This window comes from Octopus sinensis, linkage group LG11 (assembly GCF_006345805.1).
Source record: "Octopus sinensis linkage group LG11, ASM634580v1, whole genome shotgun sequence".
Lineage (NCBI taxonomy): Eukaryota > Metazoa > Mollusca > Cephalopoda > Octopoda > Octopodidae > Octopus > Octopus sinensis.
Genome location: NC_043007.1, coordinates 7,822,345 through 7,844,844, shown reverse-complemented (window position 1 = coordinate 7,844,844; position 22,500 = coordinate 7,822,345). Strand labels below are relative to the sequence as shown.

The 22,500-nt window shown below is 36.4% G+C and overlaps 1 protein-coding gene across 1 annotated transcript in view; it reads left to right on the top strand.

Moving 5' to 3' along the window:
* Window positions 1–22,500, top strand: part of LOC115217197 (cholecystokinin receptor type A-like) — a 222,324-nt gene that overhangs the window by 154,140 nt on the left and 45,684 nt on the right. The window contains exon 2 of the mRNA XM_029786832.2: window positions 16,759–17,124. Within this exon, the coding sequence (XP_029642692.2) occupies window positions 16,759–17,124 (366 nt within the window). The remainder of the gene's footprint in view (window positions 1–16,758; window positions 17,125–22,500) is intronic.

Below are 22,500 nucleotides of genomic sequence, written 5' to 3'. Positions count from 1 at the left end.
TTAATTGTTTAGTTTTGGGGATTAAACGTCACTTGGGAGTTATTTATAAGAGGGCAGTTTGAAACAGTAAGGATCGGATTAAATGTGCAGAGATGAGGAAGGTTTGCCGGGGGAAACATTGTTGGGGAGGTGAGAAAGGAGAGATAAAAAGAACTTGAAATTAGGGAGTTTAAGGAGAGATGGTATAAATGAATGGTCAGGTAGATAAGTAGATAGAGATAGCTAGCTAGGTAGAGGTATATAGAAAGAGAGAGAGAAGAGAGAGAGAGAGAGAGAGAGAGAGAGGTAGAGACAGAGGCAGTGATGGAGGGAGAGAGAGGGAGAAATAAATAAGATAGGAAGCCGAGAAAATGAATGCATAAAAGAATAGAAGAATGGAGATATCAGTTTAATTTCAAGATTTCTTGCCAATAGAGAAATAACCGGTTTCTAACCTCGAGCCAAGGCTCCTTCACTGGAATTTCAACACTAACAACAGGGTATTTTTGCATGCATGTACGTATGTATGCGTGCAGATTTGTATGTTTTATGTATGTGTTCTCATGCATATAGTTGCATATCTAGACATGTTCATATATATCTAAATGATAAACTTCTAGAAAGTTTTACAGATTTTTACAGTTCCAATCATGGATTGGATCTGTAGTCTTCGAATCAGCTTTCTCTTTTCTGGTTTTGAGAAGCCTAATTTCTCAAGATTGGTATTTAGGCAGTGTGTTACATATCCCAGGACCCAATAATTACAGGTATAAACCTGAACTTGTAAACTGAAGTAACTTGTAAACTGAGTAACTGCAGATTTCTCAATAGTTCACCATAGGTGTTCTCTTTTTCACTGATCTTCAGCTTTATGTTAGCATCCACTGGGCAGCTAATTTCCACAACTGCGCACAGTTTCTCTTCTCTATTCCAAATCATTACATCAGGCCTGTTGTGCTTACATTTTGTTGAGGACTTCACTGGTACATTCTACCAGTATTCCTTTTTATTATGAGTGGCCATGGCTTCTACCACACTGTAGGTTCTTATTTCTTTGACCTCGGGGTTACCCTTCCAACGGATCTCATTATACAGTGTCCTAGCTATAACATCATGCATCATCGGTAGATAATACCGCGATGACATTTTCAGAAAACTGCTTAAGATGTGGGTGATATCTTCGGTGTTAACTCCACAAAGTCTGCATCGGTTGTCACATTTTGGTGCTTTCCTGCATCTCTGTCCCTTTTGTGTATCAGGTATTTGGTTAAAATTTCTTGTTCCTGGATTGAAAATGCTTGTATGTATGTTTGTATGTATGTATGTATGTATGTATGTATGTATGTATGTATGTATGTATGTATGTATGAATGTATGTATGTATGTATATATGTATGTATGTATGTATGTATGTAGTATGTATGTATATGTGTGTATACCTGCATATCTGTAGATACCTTTTATCTTTAATCGGTTATATTTTCAACCATTGGACTGCAGTCATTGTGAGTCGCCACCTTGGATGGTTTAGTCAAACAAATTGAACTTGAGGTAGGTTCTTGTTGCATTGGTCACACTTGCTGAACGACGCCCTAAAACAAGCCAACATCGGTGGCGGGGACAAACACAGCTGCAAAGTCACAGATATATACGTGCGCGCGCGCCAATGTGAGTGTGTGTTGCGCGCACATGTGTGTATGTTAAGTCTGTGTTTGTCCCCCACTGTTTGACCACCGCTGTTGGTTTGTTGACGACCGCGTTATCTAGCGACAAAAGCGATCGATAGAAAATGTGCCAAACTTTAAAAATAAATGAAGAAATAAGTGAAACAAATTCGAAAGAAGCTTTAGTTAGTTAGTTAGTTAATTTTTTGGCTCAAGAAGCAAAAAGCAAGGCCATGTAGGGGGACATGGAGTTATGTACAGGGTGGTGTTCATGCAAAGAGTTCAGGCCATTTGTGGTCAAGGGAGACTTTGAACCGAGCGGTCGTCGGCATCTTCACTATCTCGTCCGGCAGCTTATTCCACGGATCCGCAACCCGGACGGAGAAAGCCCCTCTCCTTCGATTGAGAATGCCTGAAACGCCTAAAAGAAGAAGAGTAAAAGAAATCCTGTGTATTCTATACATTTATATATATCTTAAGAATGCAAGAAAAAACTTAATGTTGAAATGCAAATAAAAGAAAAAGAAAAAAGCGAAATGGAAGGAAAAGCGAAAATTAATGAGAAAATATCCACCAAGTGTGCTGCCATTTTTGTGAGGATAACTACAACCCGAATGCGTTCAGAGGAAAATAACAAAGAAATATATTGCATTACGATGCCATAAACCCAGCAGGTCATTTTTGGCAGATTCTCTTCAGTTCACGGCTAATCGGGAAGAAGCTTACATCAGATCTGTTCGCGTCTGTAGAACTCGCGTATGTTTTGTTTCATATTTCTGGAAATAGTTCTTTCATCAAAAGAGCAGTCTTTACGGTTTATTATTAATTGACTCTGATGGATGACCTCCACTTTGGGAATGTCTTTATTTACTTGTTTGTTTATTTGTTTATTTATTTATTTATGTATTTACCTCTTTTCAACATAAAAACTCGTATTAACTGCATTACATATACGTGTGTGTGAGCGTGTGTGAGCGTATATTTGCATGTGTGAGTGCCTTCGTACGTATATATATACATACATACATGCATACATACATACATACATACATATATATATATATATATATATATATATATATATATATTATAATATATATATATTAATATATCCATACTATATATATATATATTATATATATATATATATATATATATATATATATATATATATAATATATATATATAATAATATTATACACATACATATATATATATATATATATATATATATATATATATATATATATATATATATTATATATGTATATATATGTATGTATGTATGTATGTATTGACGAGGGTAAAAATCGAAACATCGATGTGTGGGATTCCTAACAAATACCTAAACACTGCTTCACACAAACACTTCGTTATATATAATTACAAATGCATACACATATGATACCTATAAATGTTCGCTTGATAAATACATGTACGTATCTATGTATGCACGTCTGGACGTGTCTCCGCAGGTAGGTAAGCAGGTAAATATGTATACACATTTTAACGGCGGTGCCCCCCAGCATGGCCGCAGTTCTCGAGCTGAATCTGGTTAAGAAAAAATGTATATGTGTGTATATATGAATTTGTATGGATGAATGCGTGCGCATGCATCTCTCGACTGGTCGATTATAACTCTGCATAGAGATTCTCAAACAGTAACCATAATATAGTCTTTAGGCTTGTATATACGCATCCACACTATGTGAATTGTCCTCTCCAGTCTTGTGTGATGCGAAAGAGATTTAACCGTTCTTTCAAGCAAATCTGGGCTCAGTTTTATCGACTCCCCTCCCCCTCCATAAAAATACGTGTCCTTGTTTGTATGCTACGACAGAAACCATTGTTATTTAGAAAAGTTATCTTTAATGTATTCTTAATTGCTATCTGCTAATTAGTAATAATTAAAAATCATAATGTCATTTACACAAATGTTCAATCTAATTTAATACTGAATAATTTAATAAAAGGTTAATTTAATGTTAATTACAGACTGAAATTGCTTCACAAAATTACAAATAAATTTATTTTCTTTTGGTTTTGATCAAAGTGTTTCATTTTAGCTGAGCATGAATGATAAAGGAGGCGAGCTTAATTATGACATGGATGATTTTTCTTGCGCTCATTAGCACCGTTAGTCCGGTCATGTGGTATCAAATGCAGAGTAAAGATGTCGTAAAAGCAGTCTTTTTTAAAAAAAATTTTTGCTTTCCGTTATCTTCTTCCTTTACATCTTTATTTCAACGATGGTTATGCAGCGTTACGCCTTTATGGAACCGAAACGGACTTTTCACTCTTATTCTCCAAATAAATAACTCAAATCGTTGTAATTTTGATCGATTAGTCATAATTCGACCTCGTTAATATGTCGAAATCCTATATTGACCCAGGGATATCTAGATCTCTATTCTGACGCTCCCTTAAACTGGGCTTCCGACGTACGGCAACGAGGATCATAGTTTATAGTAATATATATTCACTGCCATATTAGTCGATCCAGACTTTTGTTTGCTAAATGGGTCTAATGCCTGATGCCAACTTATTCAATATATTTCCGATAAGTTACCGTCTTCGGTGACGAAGAACCATCAAATATTTATGACTCAACAACTCTAAGCGTAAAAAAAGCACAAAAACCTCCAAGAAAACGAAAGAAATATTGATGATTATTGGTTAAATTATCAGATCACAGCTACAAGGTTACGATTTGAAATGCTAGCGATCAGCATATGTTGTCTAAACTCAAAACAAAATCATAAGTGGTCACAGAGGATAACTCTGTTCTATCGGTCTCTTTGTCCCAACTGCTAACGTGCGGGGACGTAGACACACCAACACCGGTTGTCAAGCAGTGGCAGCCGACATACACACATTCTTTCATACACATGCATACACGCACACAGACACGCATATATATATATATATATAATATATATATATATATAATATATATATATATATATACACGCACGCGCTTCTTTCAGTTTTGTCAGCCAAATTCCCTCACAAATCTTTGGTCTCCCGAGGCGATAGTAGGAGACACTTGCCCAATGTGCCACGCAATGAGACAGAACTCTGTCCCATGTTGTTGGGAAACAAACGTTTTACCACAGGACCACACCGGTGCCTATATATTTATAAAAATATAAATGTGTTAAAGAGAAGGAAATTTACTACGAGAATGAAATTAAAGCCGGCGGGCAAGGAAGTTCGTTGAGGAAAGATGAGACGATCTTGTTTGCGTTTGCGGGTGTAGCGTGGGGTGTGATATATAGAATGAATGAGAGAATGGAATTTCCCAAATTGAGAGGTTGGTCGCGGGTATTCGGCGAACTGAAATCTCTAAATACAGGCTTGAAAAATGGCGCGTGCTTTTACAGAGCTCGGTTAGATGCTCTCGGGACGATATTTAGACGAGGCTGGTTTTACCCGTGTAGAGAGATTTGTAGAGTATATAAAGTTGTTTACAATGTGGTCTGTGGCATGTGTAGGCTGTTTATAAATGTACAACTGGAGATTAAGAGAGAACTGTAACATATAGAAGAGGAGCAGCTGAAAATGCCGATATATGATTTGATAGGGAAGAAAAGTGTTTAGAAGCAGGTTGAATGGTAGTACAAAAGGTACCTTGTCTTTGGATGTGTGTGTGTGTGCATGTGTGAGTGAGTGTGTGTATGTGTGTGTAAAAGATACTGAAATTCTGTCAGTGCTTCGTATTCGGCGAACTGCGGTATTGATTGTAGATTCAGAGTAGCCATGTACTAAGATTTGTTGCATTTATTCGCTTTTGGAAAGGTAATCCGAATATTTGGTGTATAGACGGCCTAAGCAAGAAGATTTGCCAGAAGAGAATCCGGTGTGAAGAGAGAAAAGCCGAACTGGAAATGTGAGCCAACGGGTTCATAATGTAGAGACACAGAAATATCAGAGGTATCGATAGTAACACGGGTGTATCGTGGGAAATCACAAAAGAGTAGGTGTTGGTAATGTAACGACGACAGTGAGTTCATCCTAAGACAGGGATAGCTAGATAGCTAGATAGATAGATAGATAGATAGATAGATAGAGAGAGAGAGAGAGAGAGAGGGAGAGAGAGAGGGAGAGAGGGAGGGAGAGGGAGAGATTGTGACTTCTATACAATTGTCAATAGAACAACCATATAATACCAAAGTGATTCCAGATAACTGGGAGAAATTATAATGCTTCAGTTTAGCTCACGAAGAAGTTGGCGTAACTGGGATCCATCTAGCGACCTATGGGCACACCAGTAGGATGCCAGTAGACTTCACTAGAGAAAGAGAAAAGAAAAACTTAGTAAGAACGAGTTCGGGTTGGTTGTGCAAGGTTTAAGAACCATAATTACAGTCTAAGAATGTATAGTTGTGGCGGAAGACTGCGTAAAGATTTCACATCCGTTGGGAATAGATGTTGTGGAAATTAAAAAAAGAGCTCGAAAAGTTAGTGTCTTTGATATGGAAGGGCATAATATCTGCGTAAAGGGATATGATTTTACCAAAGTAACCGGGGAGGACTTCGGAGAAAGGAAAATTGCTGGTGGGAAACAGGGAGTGACCGAAATGGTAACTTGGGAACAAAAGAAAGAGGGGTTCAATGATTCTTCAACGTGAGCTTTGTGGCGTGTAAGGGAATGCACAGAAAGTAAACAATTACTTTGGACGGTAAATATTTTGGTTCAGCACTAAACTGTTTGCCTTCCGTTACGCAAAGCTTGTTATTGAAATGTAAACACTGTTTCAGAGTTTTAATAAACTAGCAGAAACGCAAGCACACGATAAACATATACATACACGTATTTATGCTCACACACACACCACACACACACACACACACCACACACACACACACACACACACACAAACACACACACACACACACACACACAAACACGCGCACGCACACTCACTCGCACATAGTATCTATCTATCTATCTATATATCTATCTATCTATCGATTTATTTGTCTGTCTGTATCTGTCTGTAAATATATCTGTCTACTTTTTATCTATATACATTATAAGCATACAGTCATGCATATTTATTTATATACAAGCTTAAAAGCCGCCCGATTCGGCAACGCTTAAGCTAGCTCCTACGGAAGGATCTTCATTAGGCTTTGGGCCCTACAATGACACTTCATGCACTGAGTACATATTAAATTTTATTAAACTCGACCAATATTTTTCAAGCAATGAACAATTTCCATCAAAACAATGATATAATTTGTCGATTTGGAACTTATTGCAAAGCTGAATGATAAACAACATTTTTTTTGTTTTTCCATTCGGGGTCAGTACAAATAGCTTGTTTCCATTCCTTACACTTGAATAACCAATATATAGCTGGCCATAGGCAACAATAAACTTACCCTTTAAAAATTCGACGATAATTCTTCTGCTGCCACTTAATTTAAAGACCATTCCATGTACACACGGCCTTTTCGTACAAACAATTATTTATAATAACTGGTACTTATATAAACTCCAGTTCGTAGTTTGAAGGCAAATTACACCACAGTGACTAAACACTATTTTAAAGTGCGATTTTTATGGTTTGGATTTGCTCTAAACGTATTTGACAATAAATATGTCTGAAATTTTGTATATTTTAGTATTTTTAAGGTAATAATAAAATTAGTCGAAACTATTTTCGTGCAGTCGGAGAGCGCTAAGTTTCCATTGCTCCGACGGTATGAAATAGGTCCGACAAATTTTATTAATATCTGAAAAAATACTAAATTTCCAGCATTTTTATGGTAGAGAGTTATGAGAGGCAACATTGTATGAGAGAGGGAGTTCAATACGAATTTCAGTTCCGAACGTTTTGAAGAACTTGTTATGGTTAAATTACTTGATACAATTATAATATTCAGAGAAAGATTTTTTCAAAATGTTAGGATTAAGAAAAAAACAGAAACAAAACAAGAATGAAAATTAGTAGAAGAGTCATTGAATAGTGAGAGAGGGGTAAAGCATGAGGAACAGTAGAAATGCCATAGAATAGTGAGAGAGGGGGTCAGAGGAGTAAAGCTGAAAAAGTGTGACACACTGACGTTCACTTTCGCATTTCTTCTTATTATATATACGATGTGTGTGTGTGTGTGTGTATATATATATATATAATATATATATATATAGACACACACATACATACATACATATAGTGAATTCATATATATATATATATATATATATATATATGCATATATATATATATATATATATATATATATATATATATATATATATATATATATATATATATATATATATATATATATATATATATATATATACAAGAGATAATGGTGTCATTGAGATTCAAAGGTGTCAGGTAAAGCTGAATAAGTGCTATAGACAGACCATAGTTAAGTTCCAGATTCGGTAATATTGCGAATAAAGGGTTCAATGTTGGTTCTATGCCAGTGTGTGTATACAAGAATTTTCTTTGCGTAATAAGATAAAAAGCCAAGGGAATCTTACATTGCTTATAAACTCATAGGATATTGGAATATTGCATATATACCATTATGCCTCTAAAATGGATTTACAACTTCATACATATCTTGCATCTATTTTCTTTCCTCCACCTCACTCTCTATTTTGTATCACATCTAAACTAACTATTACTTAACCATCCTCTCACACCGTCTCTGATGAAGGGATATAATTAATAAATATCCTGGAAACAGCTGTAAGACCTCCTATCTATAAATGCTGTAATATCTACATAACCTTGGCTTTTTATCTTATTATGCAAAACATTCTTATATATATATATATATATATATATATATATATATGAATTCACTATATGTAAGTATGTATGTGTGTGTCTATATATATATATATATACATACACGTTATTGGAAATCCTATATAAAATTAGCTGAAAATTCTCGGCATGAAACAATTGTACTAAATTACCGGATTCATTCCTGTTGCTTATTTTTGATTATATATATAGATATATATATATATATATATATATATATATATATATATATATTATATATATATATATATATTATATATATATAATATATATATATTATATATATATATATATATATATGTATATGTATATATATATATATAATATATATATATATATATATTGTTATATTTCGGAATGGTCATATTGCCAGTTTAGCCAATAAATATTTAAACGTATATATATATATATATATATATATATATATATATATCAAAGTATCAAAGTATCAAAGTATCAAAGTATATATATATATATATATATATATATATATATATATGTATGTATGTATATGTATATATATATACACAGATATATATATATTCTTTGTACATATACATATGTATATATGTATATATATACACAGATATATATATCCGTAATTGTACATAGACAATTGTATATATATGTATATATACATACAATCATACGCATACACATACGCACGTATATACATTTGCATAGATTGTCGTATATCAGTATAATTGTTTATTTTAGAGTGTACACACATGCAAGTGTGTATAGATTTATATACTTGTGTATTTGTTAGTTTGTATGTTAGTGAGTGTATGCGTGTGTGTTGTTATTTTGAAGCATATACGTATGCACAAATATCTGTATGTATGTGAAAATATTGCCATTCGTTAATGTGTATGTAACGATATCTATACGAAAACATTTGTGTGTAGGTATTACGTATATAAGCATATCTACTTATTTGTTTGAATATATCTGTATCGTAATACACACACACACTCACACACACACACACACACACACACACACACACACACAGATATATATAAATGTACACGCAAAAATATGTGAGAATGCGTAATGGTATTCCTTATAACCGTGTATTGCCATGCAGTCAAACACATCGTCTGCTCATTCGAGAGTGATCGAACAGCTGCAGCCGACAGATTCTCACTTAGCGACCGTCTTATTAAGATATAGCATTATTAATCACATTCGTTCATTTCCGGATTGAAGCTTATTTATTTTGCTAGTGCTAATTTTATTTTCCTTTCACATAATTTTATCGTCTTAAGAGCATTATTATTGAATATCAAGTGTGGTTAATTAGCAGAATCGTTGCTTGAGCGTCCGACGAAATGCCTTCCGGTATTTAGTTACGGCTTCATTTCGTGCTGAGTTTAAATCTTATACGGGCCAATCTTGTCTTTTATCCTTCAGGGGTCAATAAGATAAAGTATTACCCGAGTAATGGAATCGATATAACCGAATAACCTGTCTTCGAGGCCTTGTGCTTGTTTCAGAAACAATTCTTATTAGCAGAGATCATATTTGTAGATTCAATAGAACGTGACTAAACGTCCTTATGGAGTCTTTTCTGATTCAATCTGCTTTCAGTTCAATTCATACCATGTCAACTTTGTCTTTCTTTTTTAGGGCAGTTGATTGGTAGAAATGTTAGAGCGTCGAACAAAAAACCTTGCGATATTTAGTCAGCTCTTTATGTTTCCTGATTTCAAATCACGACAAGTTTCGCTTTACCTTGCATCCCGCCGGAGGTGATGAGATAAAGTACCACTGAAGTACAGAGTCATTTTCATCGACTATTCTCGTTCTCCAAAATTTAAAATCTTGTGTCTGTGTCAGAAGCAATTCTTAATTAAAGTCGAGTAGTTTCGGTTGATAATATTAAAGTAATGCTAAATATCATACGACCGAAATATTTTCGATTGTACATTATAGATTTGTGACAAACTATTAGAATCGTTAGAGCGTCAGAAAAACTGCTTCGTAGCATTGTGGTCAAATGCCACACAAAGGGATGGAAACCAAGATCTTTGTGATTGCGAAGCAAACTTCTTAACGATCCAGCCAAAGTGCTTTTACAATCACTTGTATTTAGAATATAAAGCTGGTGTTATTTTATGCAATAATTTTAGCACACTTTAAAGGTTTGAAAGAAATAAGAGGAAGAAAAAACAAAGCAATAAAAGAAGGAAAAGAAGTTGGGTGTTGCATGGTTTCTTCTTTATTAGGAAAAAATGGAAACAGAAGAACAAAACAAATTCTTGTTAATATGAATCGATGAGTAACAGAGAATTTCAGGTTGGCAGAAAAATTCTCTCTCTCACATACACACCTACACAAACGCGCACACACATGTATTTCATACGTATATATATATATATATATATATATTACATATATTGGTAAAAACGGTAAAATAACAAAAGAAAGAAAGAGACCTCAATATTATGTAAATAGAGGAATTTATCTGTAAATGTAATATGTGACAATTATTCGGTAGCCAAGATAAAACTCTGTGTTGCGGATGCCGAGGTGGAAATCGGAAAAACGCTATAACGGTCCCTTTTCATAGCGTTTTTCCGATGGCCGGATAACTGAAGAGATGGTGGTGTGGATTTCCACCTCGGCATCCGAAACTCAGAGTTTTATCTTGGCTACCGAATAATTGTCACATATTACATTTACAGATATATATATATATATATATATATATATATATATATATATATATATATATATAATATATATATATATATATATATATATATATATATATATATATATTTACATGCATAAACACACAAACATAGATATATGCGTGTCTGTGTGTTTGTATATACTGATATACAGTGGAACATTAACGTTGCTTTGTGTCTTTAGAAATCTATACTGTACTCTAGAATTTACGACTAGATTTTCAGCCAACACCGTTTGTAATGGATGAATATAAAAACGATGTCTTAGAAGTAATTCAAATCTTCGTGTCATACACTCTCTTTTCAATGCATTCACAAACATGCACAAATACACAAACACACACACAGTAATACACAAACATATACTCGTATACAGTCCTACAAACATTCACACATACATACACATACATACACATACCCGCAGTCTATCTCTCTCTTACATCCATATACATACACAAACACACCGTATACGTATATATACAAACATATACAACTGCAAACAATTATACATAGAGAAAGCCACACACAGAAAGACATACGCATACACACGTAAGCTCACCATACGCACCCATATGCAAATACACGCATTTACACACGCACACATGGAAAATAAACCTCTGCCAAGGCAACACCAACGTCCTCTCAAGGATCAGCCGTAGATGAGTTTTAAAACGAGAATATCGGAAATAAACTCGACTTCTCTCACAAACGAGAAGACGAAAAACGAACCCGACCGATCTCAAAAATTAAGTTTAAAAAAAGCGGAAAAATAATCCAGAATCCTTGTCCGATACCAGATCGATCCCAAAATCTAATCAGTTTGTACCAGTCATGAGACCAAACATCCCCGAAAGTTTCATCAGAATCCATCCAGCGGTTCTTGAGATATCTTGTCCATGGACAAACAAGCAAACAAACACGACTGAAAACAATACCTCCGCCTTCGCTAAGGTGGAGGTAATGATGGCGAAAATGTATAGAAAAGCAAAAAGATTACAACTTGCAACAAAAGTTTCTTAAAAACTATTCTAAAATAAAAAAATAACAAAGAATAAAAACCTTAGCAAAATACAAAAAATGAAAGCAAAACAACCAACAACAAAAACAATAACAAAATTGTAACGAAAACGGACACAAAAAAAACAAAAAACAAAAAGCAGCTAAAATGTCTTTTAGTTCTAATTCATTGAGTTATTTCGTCATTGTTGAGTGTAGGTCTTCATTGCTTCAATTAGAGTGACAACAACAACAACAACAACAACAATACTCAATAACAACGTTACCACCACCACTACCACTACCACCACATCTGAAGACACAACACCATCACCACGAACTACAACAATACCTTCACCATCATCGCTACCAGCAGCAGCAGCAGCAGTGGAGGCGCAATGGCCCAATGGTTAGGGCAGCGGACTCGCGGTCGGAGGATCGCGGTTTCGATTCCCAGACCGGGCGTTGTGTGTGTTTATTGAGCGAAAACACCTAAAGCTCCACAAGCCTCCGGCAGGGGATGGTGGTGACCCCTGTTGTACTCTTTCGCTCCAACTTTCTCTCACTCTTTCTTCCTGTTTCTTGTCCCCGACTTCCTACGCAACCGCTTAGCCTGGATGCGCATTCATCCATCCGTCGATGCTCTCGATGTCGGGGGTTGACCTGCTCTCTCTTCTGCGGGTCTTACGAGGACCACGTTTCGGACTTCTCTTACAACAGAAGACCGCTTCGCTCTACATCAACATCATCATCATCATCAGCAGCAGCAGCATCACCAACATCTCCACCACCCTAACAACAACGTCAACATCTTCAATTATCAACGGAACTGTTTTTCTTTTACTTTTTGTCAACATTTTCCAGAATAACGTCCGAAATTAAGGGGAAAGGGTTCATGGATTTCACTGACCCCGATGCTCAGCTGCTACTAATTCTATCGACTTCGGCCGAATTTGAATTCAGAGCATGTAGACGGACGGAATGCTGCTAGGCATTTTTTCTCTGGTGTTCTAATTTCAAATGTTGGCACAAGGCCAGCAATTTCAGGGTATTGGGATGGATAAGTCGATTTTCTTTGACCCCGAAAAGATGAAAGGCAAAGTGAACCTCGGCGGAATTTGAACTTAGGATGTGAAGACGGCCAAAATGTCGCTGCTTAGCTCCACATCAGTACTGAAAAGAAATATAGAAAAAACAGAGCTATGATGAAAGGCGTTCCATTCGTGAGCATTTCGTAGATAGCCCAATAAATCCCTTGTTTAAGACGGTAGGATATGATTTGAAGGAGATTTGGCTGCTATTTTTGGTGAGTCGAGCGATCGTGTAGAAACTCCTTGGTTCAACACAGAAACCAACCGAGACATATTAACGCCATATAAAATGATAGCAATAACATTAAGCGATGGGGTGGAGGGGGGAGCAGAGACTCCATTGTCTGACCCCGAATCGACTCAGCCTCTCACACGACTGTTTCTTGTTTCATTCCTGCTGTGAAAGGGTTGGTGGTGTGAGTGGCTGAGCGGGTTATGGAACTACTCAAGTAACACCAAAGGTGAGGAGTGTTTCGGTTTCAGATAAAGATATATTTACAGAAGCTCAATTACAGTGAATTTAGAATTAATGTGATTATAGATATCAGTTTTGCCTTCATAAAAAAATTTTGTTGTTTTTTTTTAGGGAAAGAATAAAAAAAAATCATAGCTACATCCGGAGAAATGATAAAAATGTCTAATAATTGTCTTGGTTTCTACAAGTGGAAAATATGAAAGTTCTTATCGAAATATTACGAACAAATTTGTTTTCTTTTCGCGTTGAATTCGGTAATTTAAGGCAAGACTCTATAATTAACATACAAATGGATATATTTACACTCTATGCATCTCATCTACACACACGCTCTCTCACACAGGTATTTTTATACATTCACACATATACATATATGTCTGTGAGTGTATGTATGTGTGTATGTGTGTGCGTGTGTGTATGTGTATACATATATCTATTTCTAGCTATGTATATATATATATATATATATTTATATCTCTATCTATATCTATTTATATATATATATATATAATATATATATATATATATATATTATATATATATATACATATATATATGTGTGTGTGCGTGTATGTATAAACACACATACATATACTCATAGATACGCGCACACACATATAAATGAGTGTCTGTATGTGTGTGTGCGCGCGCATCAAGATAGTCACTTTCGATAAAATATTTATTTCTATTCTTTAGAGATGATTGCTATCGATGAATGACTAAACAGATCGATAGATTTCAGGGAAAAAAGGAATTAGCAAAGTAATCATGATTGCAGTGAAAATATACAGCTTCTGATTGGAAGCAGAAAGTGGGTTGCAGGTTCGATTCTTCTCAAGTTTACCCCTTGTTCTACTTTGTTTTAACGGTGTAGCTAACAGAGGAAGAGCAATGGCACTTGTATAGGGACCCAGGGACGATCGGCTGAAGGTGGGTGACTTATGAAGAATGGTTCCACAAAAGGTAGCCAATGGCCTGATGGTGATCGTCAACCAGAAAACTGATACCTCCACTCTTCAGGGTGCCTCTGACAGATTTTCATAGGGTTTCTCCGCTGCAAAATTTAATTTACAAGGCTTTTATCGATCCAAAGTTATGGGAGAAATTACTAGCTTGAGGTAGAGTGCAATGAGATTGAACTCGAAATCACATACTTTCCATGAGATCTTCCTAACTACACAGCTTCTTTCCATTTGTTTAGCTGCAATTCACATCCGAGCAAACCGATACTCAAAATTATTCCAACCATGACAAACATGTCTATTTATAGTTATCTAGGACCACATTATCTAAAGTATCACGTTATTTTTCAAGATGTAAGTGTGATTTGAGAGAGGACTAGCTGTTCGGAAGGCTGCTTCGAGTCTTTCTAGTTGAATTCATTTTGAGTATATAATTAATAAATATCACAGTGGAATGTTTCTTATGAATGTTTTTAAAACGTAAGGGTAACTGTTTCAGTATCCCTATATATATATATATATAATATATATATATATATATATATATATATAATATATATATATATATATGATAGATCGCCATGATAGATCGTTAGCCACTACATACATTTTTTCTCTCCTTGTTTTTTCTGTGCCCCTTTCTGTAGAAGAGCGTAGGCTCGAAACGTAAAAGACTTTTTCTATTCCTGAGCGTTATACTAATACATCTGTTTGTTTTGTACACCACCTGTCTTCGTCATTCGTTTTTTTTTTTCGTAAACTCTCCCTATATATATATATACTGCTTCATTTTGTCTCTTTACCTCACTTATCTGTTCTAATAATTACTTTTGGCAAAGATAAAAGGTCAGCTATTAGAAGGGACCCCCAAATCGTGACTAATATTTACTATGTCGACACTGAATATTTATCAGGAATATACTAGAATCGAAGACATCCACTTGCGATGGTGATTCGACAACTGACTTTAAAAGGAAGTTTTATAACATTGGTTACTAACACTGACATAAGGCCATATATTTCCGGGGAAGGACTTTGGCCGATTAAAATATTTATTTCTTTATTGCCCACAGGGACTAAACATAGAGGGGTCAAACAAGGACAGACAAAGGGATTAAGTCGATTACATCGGCCCCAGTGCGTAACAGGTACATTTTTAATCGACCCCAAATAGATGAAAGGCAAAGTGGACCTCGGCGGAATTTGAGCCGATTACAATATTGTAAAATAAAGTATTTATCAATCATGGAAAGGTGAAAAAAGCATTAAATTGGCCTCAGCGGGATTTGAACTCAGAAAGCTGTAAGAAAAAGCTTTCAGCATTAAGTACTGTACTTCAAGTTGTCAATCATGGAAGGGAGAAAGAAAAGCAAAACTGACCTCATCGAAATTTGACCTCAGAGCAGTGGAGGCGCAATGGCCCAGTGTTTAGGGCAGCAGACTCGCGGTTTCGATTTCCAGTCCGGGCGTTGTGTGTGTTTATTGAGCGAAAACATCTAAAAGCTCCACGAGGCTCCGGCAGGGGGTGGTGTACTTTTGTACTTTTTCGCCCCAACTTTCTCTCACTCTTTCTTCCTGTTTCTTGTCCCCGACTTCCTACGCAACCGCTGAGCCTGGATGCGCATTCATCCATCCGCCGATGCTCTCGGTGCCGGGGGTTGACCTGCTTTCTCTTCTGCGGATCTTACGAATAGCAAAGGACCACGTTTCGGACTTCTCCCATCTTGCGAGCTCTGGGACGAAGACCGTTCGCTCAACAGCAGCAGCAACATACCGTCAGCAACAGTTTAACCTGACACTCTTACGCTTCTCGTATTCGCACGAATAAAGACTGTGTGCTTCTAGCAAAGCATTAAAACACTGCTCTCTTTTTATATTCCAACACTGTCGGCTGCTCTGTTAATGTTCCACTACGAGGATGAAAGATCAAAGATTTATATTCAGAACATTTTGGTAAGAAACAACAAACAATCGAGTAGGCATTTAGCTTTTCATTTACTTCAACACCTTCCTACATTTGTATATATTCTAACAAGAAATCTCTGAATGAAGAATAACTTTACTAATACTCTGCTTCTTTCTTTCTTTATTCTTTCAGCTGTTTCAGTGGCCGTAAGCTGTTTCACTTTGGTCGCAATTTCTCTGGAACGATACTTCGCCATTTGCCGACCTCTCCAGTCACGCAGTTGGCAAACAGTCACTCACGCTTACATCTCAATCGTTATATGCTGGGCACTGTCAGCTATGATTACAATACCAATCGCCACTTACAACAAACTGGTACCTTACATATCATTTAGTAAGTGTGAAGAAAAATGGCCGGCTAAAATTGGAGAGCAGATCTATACGAGTTTGTTGGATTTGGTTCTACTGCTTGTACCAATTTTTATTATGTCCATGGCATATGGAATGATCTGTTTCACTCTTTGGAAAGGAATTCGTCTCGAAAGACTTGCAGAAAAAGGTATGTAATTTGAAATAATTTTTTGCATTACTACATATATTAAGAACCAGCCGTGACCCTCGAAAGAATATGCCTTAGTGACATAGATTATAATTTCGCTAATTATTTTAGGTTCGTATGTAATCGTGAGAAGACATAAACACCTTGACTTTCTTTCGTTTGCGAAGGCCAATTCATGTAATAGTTCTCTCTCTCTCTCTCTCTCTCTCTCTCTCTTCTCTCTCTCTCTCTCTCTCTCTCTCTCTCTCCGATTCTCTCTCCGTCTCTCTCTATCTATATCTGTCTGTCTGTCTGTCTATATGCAATGAACACAAATACACAGGTAGAGCACAGTTTGACAGGAATATTATTAGTTTAGCGCTTAATGGGGAAAGAGAGTTACTCAACGTTTCGGGTGTTAATTCTCCACTTGGAAGAAGGAAAGGAAAAGAGAGGCATAGTGAGAAGAGAGAGAGAGAGAGGGGAGGGAAGAGAGAGAGAGAGAAAAGAAAGAGAGAGAGGTTAGAAATGGGGAGGTGATGCTTTTCCATGGGTAATGAAGAAGAGAGGAAGTAGCGAGTGTGTAGATGCATACATCAGGGTGTCTCTTGAAGCCGGCTTGTGTCAGGGTGGTGCATGCATTATGCATTTGTTTGTGCCTGTTTAGGGTAGCGTTGGTTATTGGTGTAGGAAGAGGTTGTTTGTGTAATCGTTATATGGGTGGTGTGAAAGAATGGATGTGAAGATATGAGAGTGTGTGCGAATGTGTAGAAATAAGGGCAGTGATGAAGCATTTGCGATGGCAAGAGTGAGGTGAAAGTTGTGCTTGTGAGTGCATTGTGAGATCATTTCTTATTGGTTGTTCATTTTCTTTAAACAGAAGAGAATTTTTCAATCCTTAAAGAAAAACATTTTCTCTCATTAATTAAATATATCGCACCATATTTTGCTCGCCTTCATAATTATTTAATGTAACTATGTTTCAGCCACAATGTTTAGTCTTTAAATATTTACTAAAAAACCGTTTCGGTAAAGCCATCATTTCGCAGTACGACCATTTGAAAGAGACATTAATTTTCAGAAAAATTTGATGCAAATTTTGATGCAATTTTATATTGATCATAATTTATTTAAATAAGGTAATAAATCAGGTAAATTAAATTTGATATCCCGATTTTTACATTTCTTAATTCCTTTGCAATAGATCTTCAACTTACGCTGTTTAACAAATCAATCTTAGTAATGTTGAAATTCTTGGAGAAGATCTTAACGCCTCCGTGACCCTCATGTATCACATACACGTTTCCAATTCGTTTTAATCACTGGAGTAATATGGAACTCCTGAAAGGAAAGCTTTATGTTACTCAGAATGTAAGAAACAAAATCTATCTAGAAGTTTGAAAACATGTATGGATGTTTAAGACAAATTCATGGAAATGCTTTGGTCGGACGAAGGGTTAATTCCAGCCATATGTATGGTCCAATAAGATATCTTTCAGAAAAACCTTATGTGAGTGTGTCACAAACGGGGTGCCTTCATATTATTTCAACAGCTATCGGAATGCCTTCAACTTGAAATACCCAAGACCTTTACATAAAAGAGAGTTACTGCAGTTTCCCACAATTCATTTACTACTAATTTCCGTAACTGCTCTGCGGAAACTAACTGTAGATGGGTTTGTGACATTGACAATTGAGACACGAGACAAATGCTGATTGAATTGGTTAGGGGTTGTTGTATCGGTGATGTTGATATTGCTGTCGCTGCTGCTGTTGATGATGATGATGATGATAATGATGCCGATAATGATGATAATAATGATAACGACGACGATGGTGACGATGATTATGATGATGGTGGTGGTGTCGTCGAGAAAGCAACGATGGTGATTAATATCGTGTTGATGAGAGGGAGGCTGTAAAAGCGACAGTATTTATCATGAGCAGCATCTGCGGTGTCACTGCCAACCACCCCCACTACCATCATCATCAACAATAACTGCAGTAAACTCAACAACAGATATAATATTTAAGAGCAGCTACAGCAAAACAACAAAACCCAATCTGTCATGAACAGCGACAGAGGAATGTACAAAACATGTATTTGTGTAGCACAATATTTCGAGTCATTATTACCCTTATCGTCCCTCCACGATATTTCTTTCTGTTCCTTCTTCCGCCTCCTCCTCCTCCTGCTGTTGAAAGAATAAAATGTGCGGGGTTTTAATTAGGCGGCGAGCTGACAGAATCGTTAGCACGCGGGGTAAAAATCCTTGGCGGTATTTCGTCTGCCGTTACGTTCTGAGTTCAAATTCCGCCGAGGTCGACTTTGTCTTTCAACCTTTCGGGGTCGATTAAATAAGTACCAGTTACGCACTGGAGTCGATGTAATCGACTTAATCCCTTTGTCTGTCCTTATTTGTCTCCTCTATGTTTATTCCCCTGTGGGAAATGAAACAAATTAGATACCGCAAAACATTTAATCCAGCATTCTACCATCTACCACCACCACCACCAAAAGTTGTCTTATCCCGAATCTGCTCTGGCATTTAATAATTGTTTGTAGCATAGGCCAGCAATTTTCAGTGGAGGGAATTAGTCGATACCGTCAGCCCAAGAATTTGAATAATGATAATGATGATGCTTTCAAATTTTGTCACAAATCCCGCAATTTTGGGGGAGGGGATAAGTTGATTACATCGACCTCAGTGTTCAACTGGTACTTATTTCATCGACCCCAAAAGGGATGCAACGCAAAAGAAATTTCAGTAGATTTCGAACCCAGAACGTAAAGACGTCCGAAATACCGCTAAGCATTTTGCTCGGCGCCATAATGTTTTTGCCTGCTCACTGCTTTAATAATAATAATGATAATAATAATAATAATAATAATAATATAATAATAATAATAATAATAATAATAATAATCCTTTCTACTATCGGCACAAGGCCTGAAATTTGGGTGGGGGGAGAGGGAGCCAGTCGATTAGATCAACCACAATATTCAACTGGCACTTAATTTATCGACCCTTAAAGGAAAAAAAGCAAAGTTGACCTCGGTGAAATTTGAACTCAGAACGTAGCAGCAGACGAAATACAGCTAAGCCTTTCTCCCGGCGTGCTAACGTTTCTGCCAACTCACCGCCATAATGATGATAATAATAATAATAATAATAATAATAATAATAATAATAATAATAATAAGAAGAAGAAGAAGAAGAGAAGAAGAAGAAGAACACCGGGGACGTTTAAGATGTAAGAAGGAAAATACAGAGCTCCGAAATCTATCCACAAACATCGAAAACAAGGACACCCTATGGAGCCAAAGATTTACTAACAAAGAATTGGACTATATCCGAGTAAGTAATACTAATTGAAATTTATTACTATTTTCGAAACGAAATGATGTATTTTGACTCGATATTATCTCCACCTCTAACACAACACATGTAAACATGCGTGGAACAAAACGATCATCCCCGACCTCAAACACCATGTACAAAGGAACTACGAAGAAATTAAATGCCACCGATACTATTCAACCCAAGAATAACAATCGAGCGGTACGTACATTAAAGTTACAACAAAAAATGTACGAAAAACTACACGTGCGAAATAATGTGACAACAGAAATAAACGGACCGGTACCTTACGAAAATGACGACCGTCAAAATAATGGGCCGGACGTTGTACCTCATGTCCCGCAAATATAACCCAAAAGACGTAAATGGACACGTGAGGAATACATTTCTATCTTACACGCATACTTCACAGCAATGCTCTACCCAAAAAATGAAAATACAACACATACATATAAAATATGGAAGGAAAATAATAGAGATATAGACTTGGATACAGCAATGAACCCTAATAAATTAGCTAACGTACGAAGATACATTCTCAAAGCCAAAAAAACATCAGAAATAGAAATAGAACATTTAAAAGAAAAAAATACACCAGGAAAATGTAGATAGAAGCCACACAACAATGCCCAATAATATAAACACTGAAACTGTAAAACACGAAGACAAACGCAACATTCCCAACAATCACGATGTAAACAACGAAGGGGAGCCTAATGATTATGATAATATAAAAAATAAAATAATCAAAGAACTGAAAAACCACAGAGCCCAAAATGGACCACCGACCATACCTCCCAAGAATAAAAATAAACGCAATAACAACACCAATTATAAACAACATAAACCTAGCCGTCACTGAACTAGCCACTGAAACAAAAAAAAGTGATATCACTGAAACTAATGACTTGATATACGCAGCAGCCACTGCAGCCACAAAAGAAGCTGGATACTCACCCAAACCCGCCCAAACAGGAGTACCACCACCCAACAAACCCTGTGGATAAATAACATCCAAAACAAAAAAAAAAATTAGAAAAGACCTGTCGATTCTTAATGAAATCAGCAAACAAGCAACGCTACTGAGCAACAAAAAGAGAACAAAAATGCTCCGCAAATATAACATCACAGAAAAAGATTTGCCGAAGATAAAAGAAAAGCTGAAGCAAGATATCCTTGCCAAAGCTCAAAGGATCCGCCGGTACGAGAAACGCCAACGCTTCTTTGAACAGAACAAAAAGGTCAACTCCAACCCCAAAAAGTTCTACCAAGAACTGAGAAAAATAAAAATAGAAGTCACTGCAGCACCAACGGCAGAAGAATTGGAAGAATTCTGGAGAGAAATATGGTCGGCGAACGAACAGCCAAAAAAAGGAGTATCAAAATAACAAACTCGGCATCTGAACAACTTTGGACCCCATAACAACTGAAGAGGTCACCCAGGCACTGCAAAAACTAAGCAACTGGAAAGCACCTGGGCATGACAAGATCCCCAACTTCTGGTTGAAATATCTAACAGGAATGCACAAAAAGCTGGCTGAAAACTTAACAGCATACTAGCAGAGCCAGAGACAATGCCTGAATGGCTCACGAAGGGGAAAACCATCTTAATTCCCAAATCAAATGAAACAACAAAACCAGAAAACTACAGACCAATAACCTGCCTCCCTACTATGTTCAAGGCATTTACTGCAGTGATATCGCAAAGGCTGAACAAGCACCTGGACGAAAACAAACTGTTCCCAGAAGAGCAGAAAGGATGCCGCAAGGCTCATATGGCTGTAAAGATCAACTAATGATTAATAAAGCCGTAACTGAAGACAGCCACAGAAAGAAGAAAGGCCTCAGTATGGCCTGGATTGACTACAAAAAGGCGTTTGATAGCATCCCCCACACATGGATCCTCGAAACACTAGCCATTAACAAAGTAGCACCAACAATCATAAAATTCATAGAGCACTCTATGAATAAATGGCAAACAGTCCTACACCTCCAAACAAAAGAGGGACTCATGAAAACCAAAGACATCCCCATT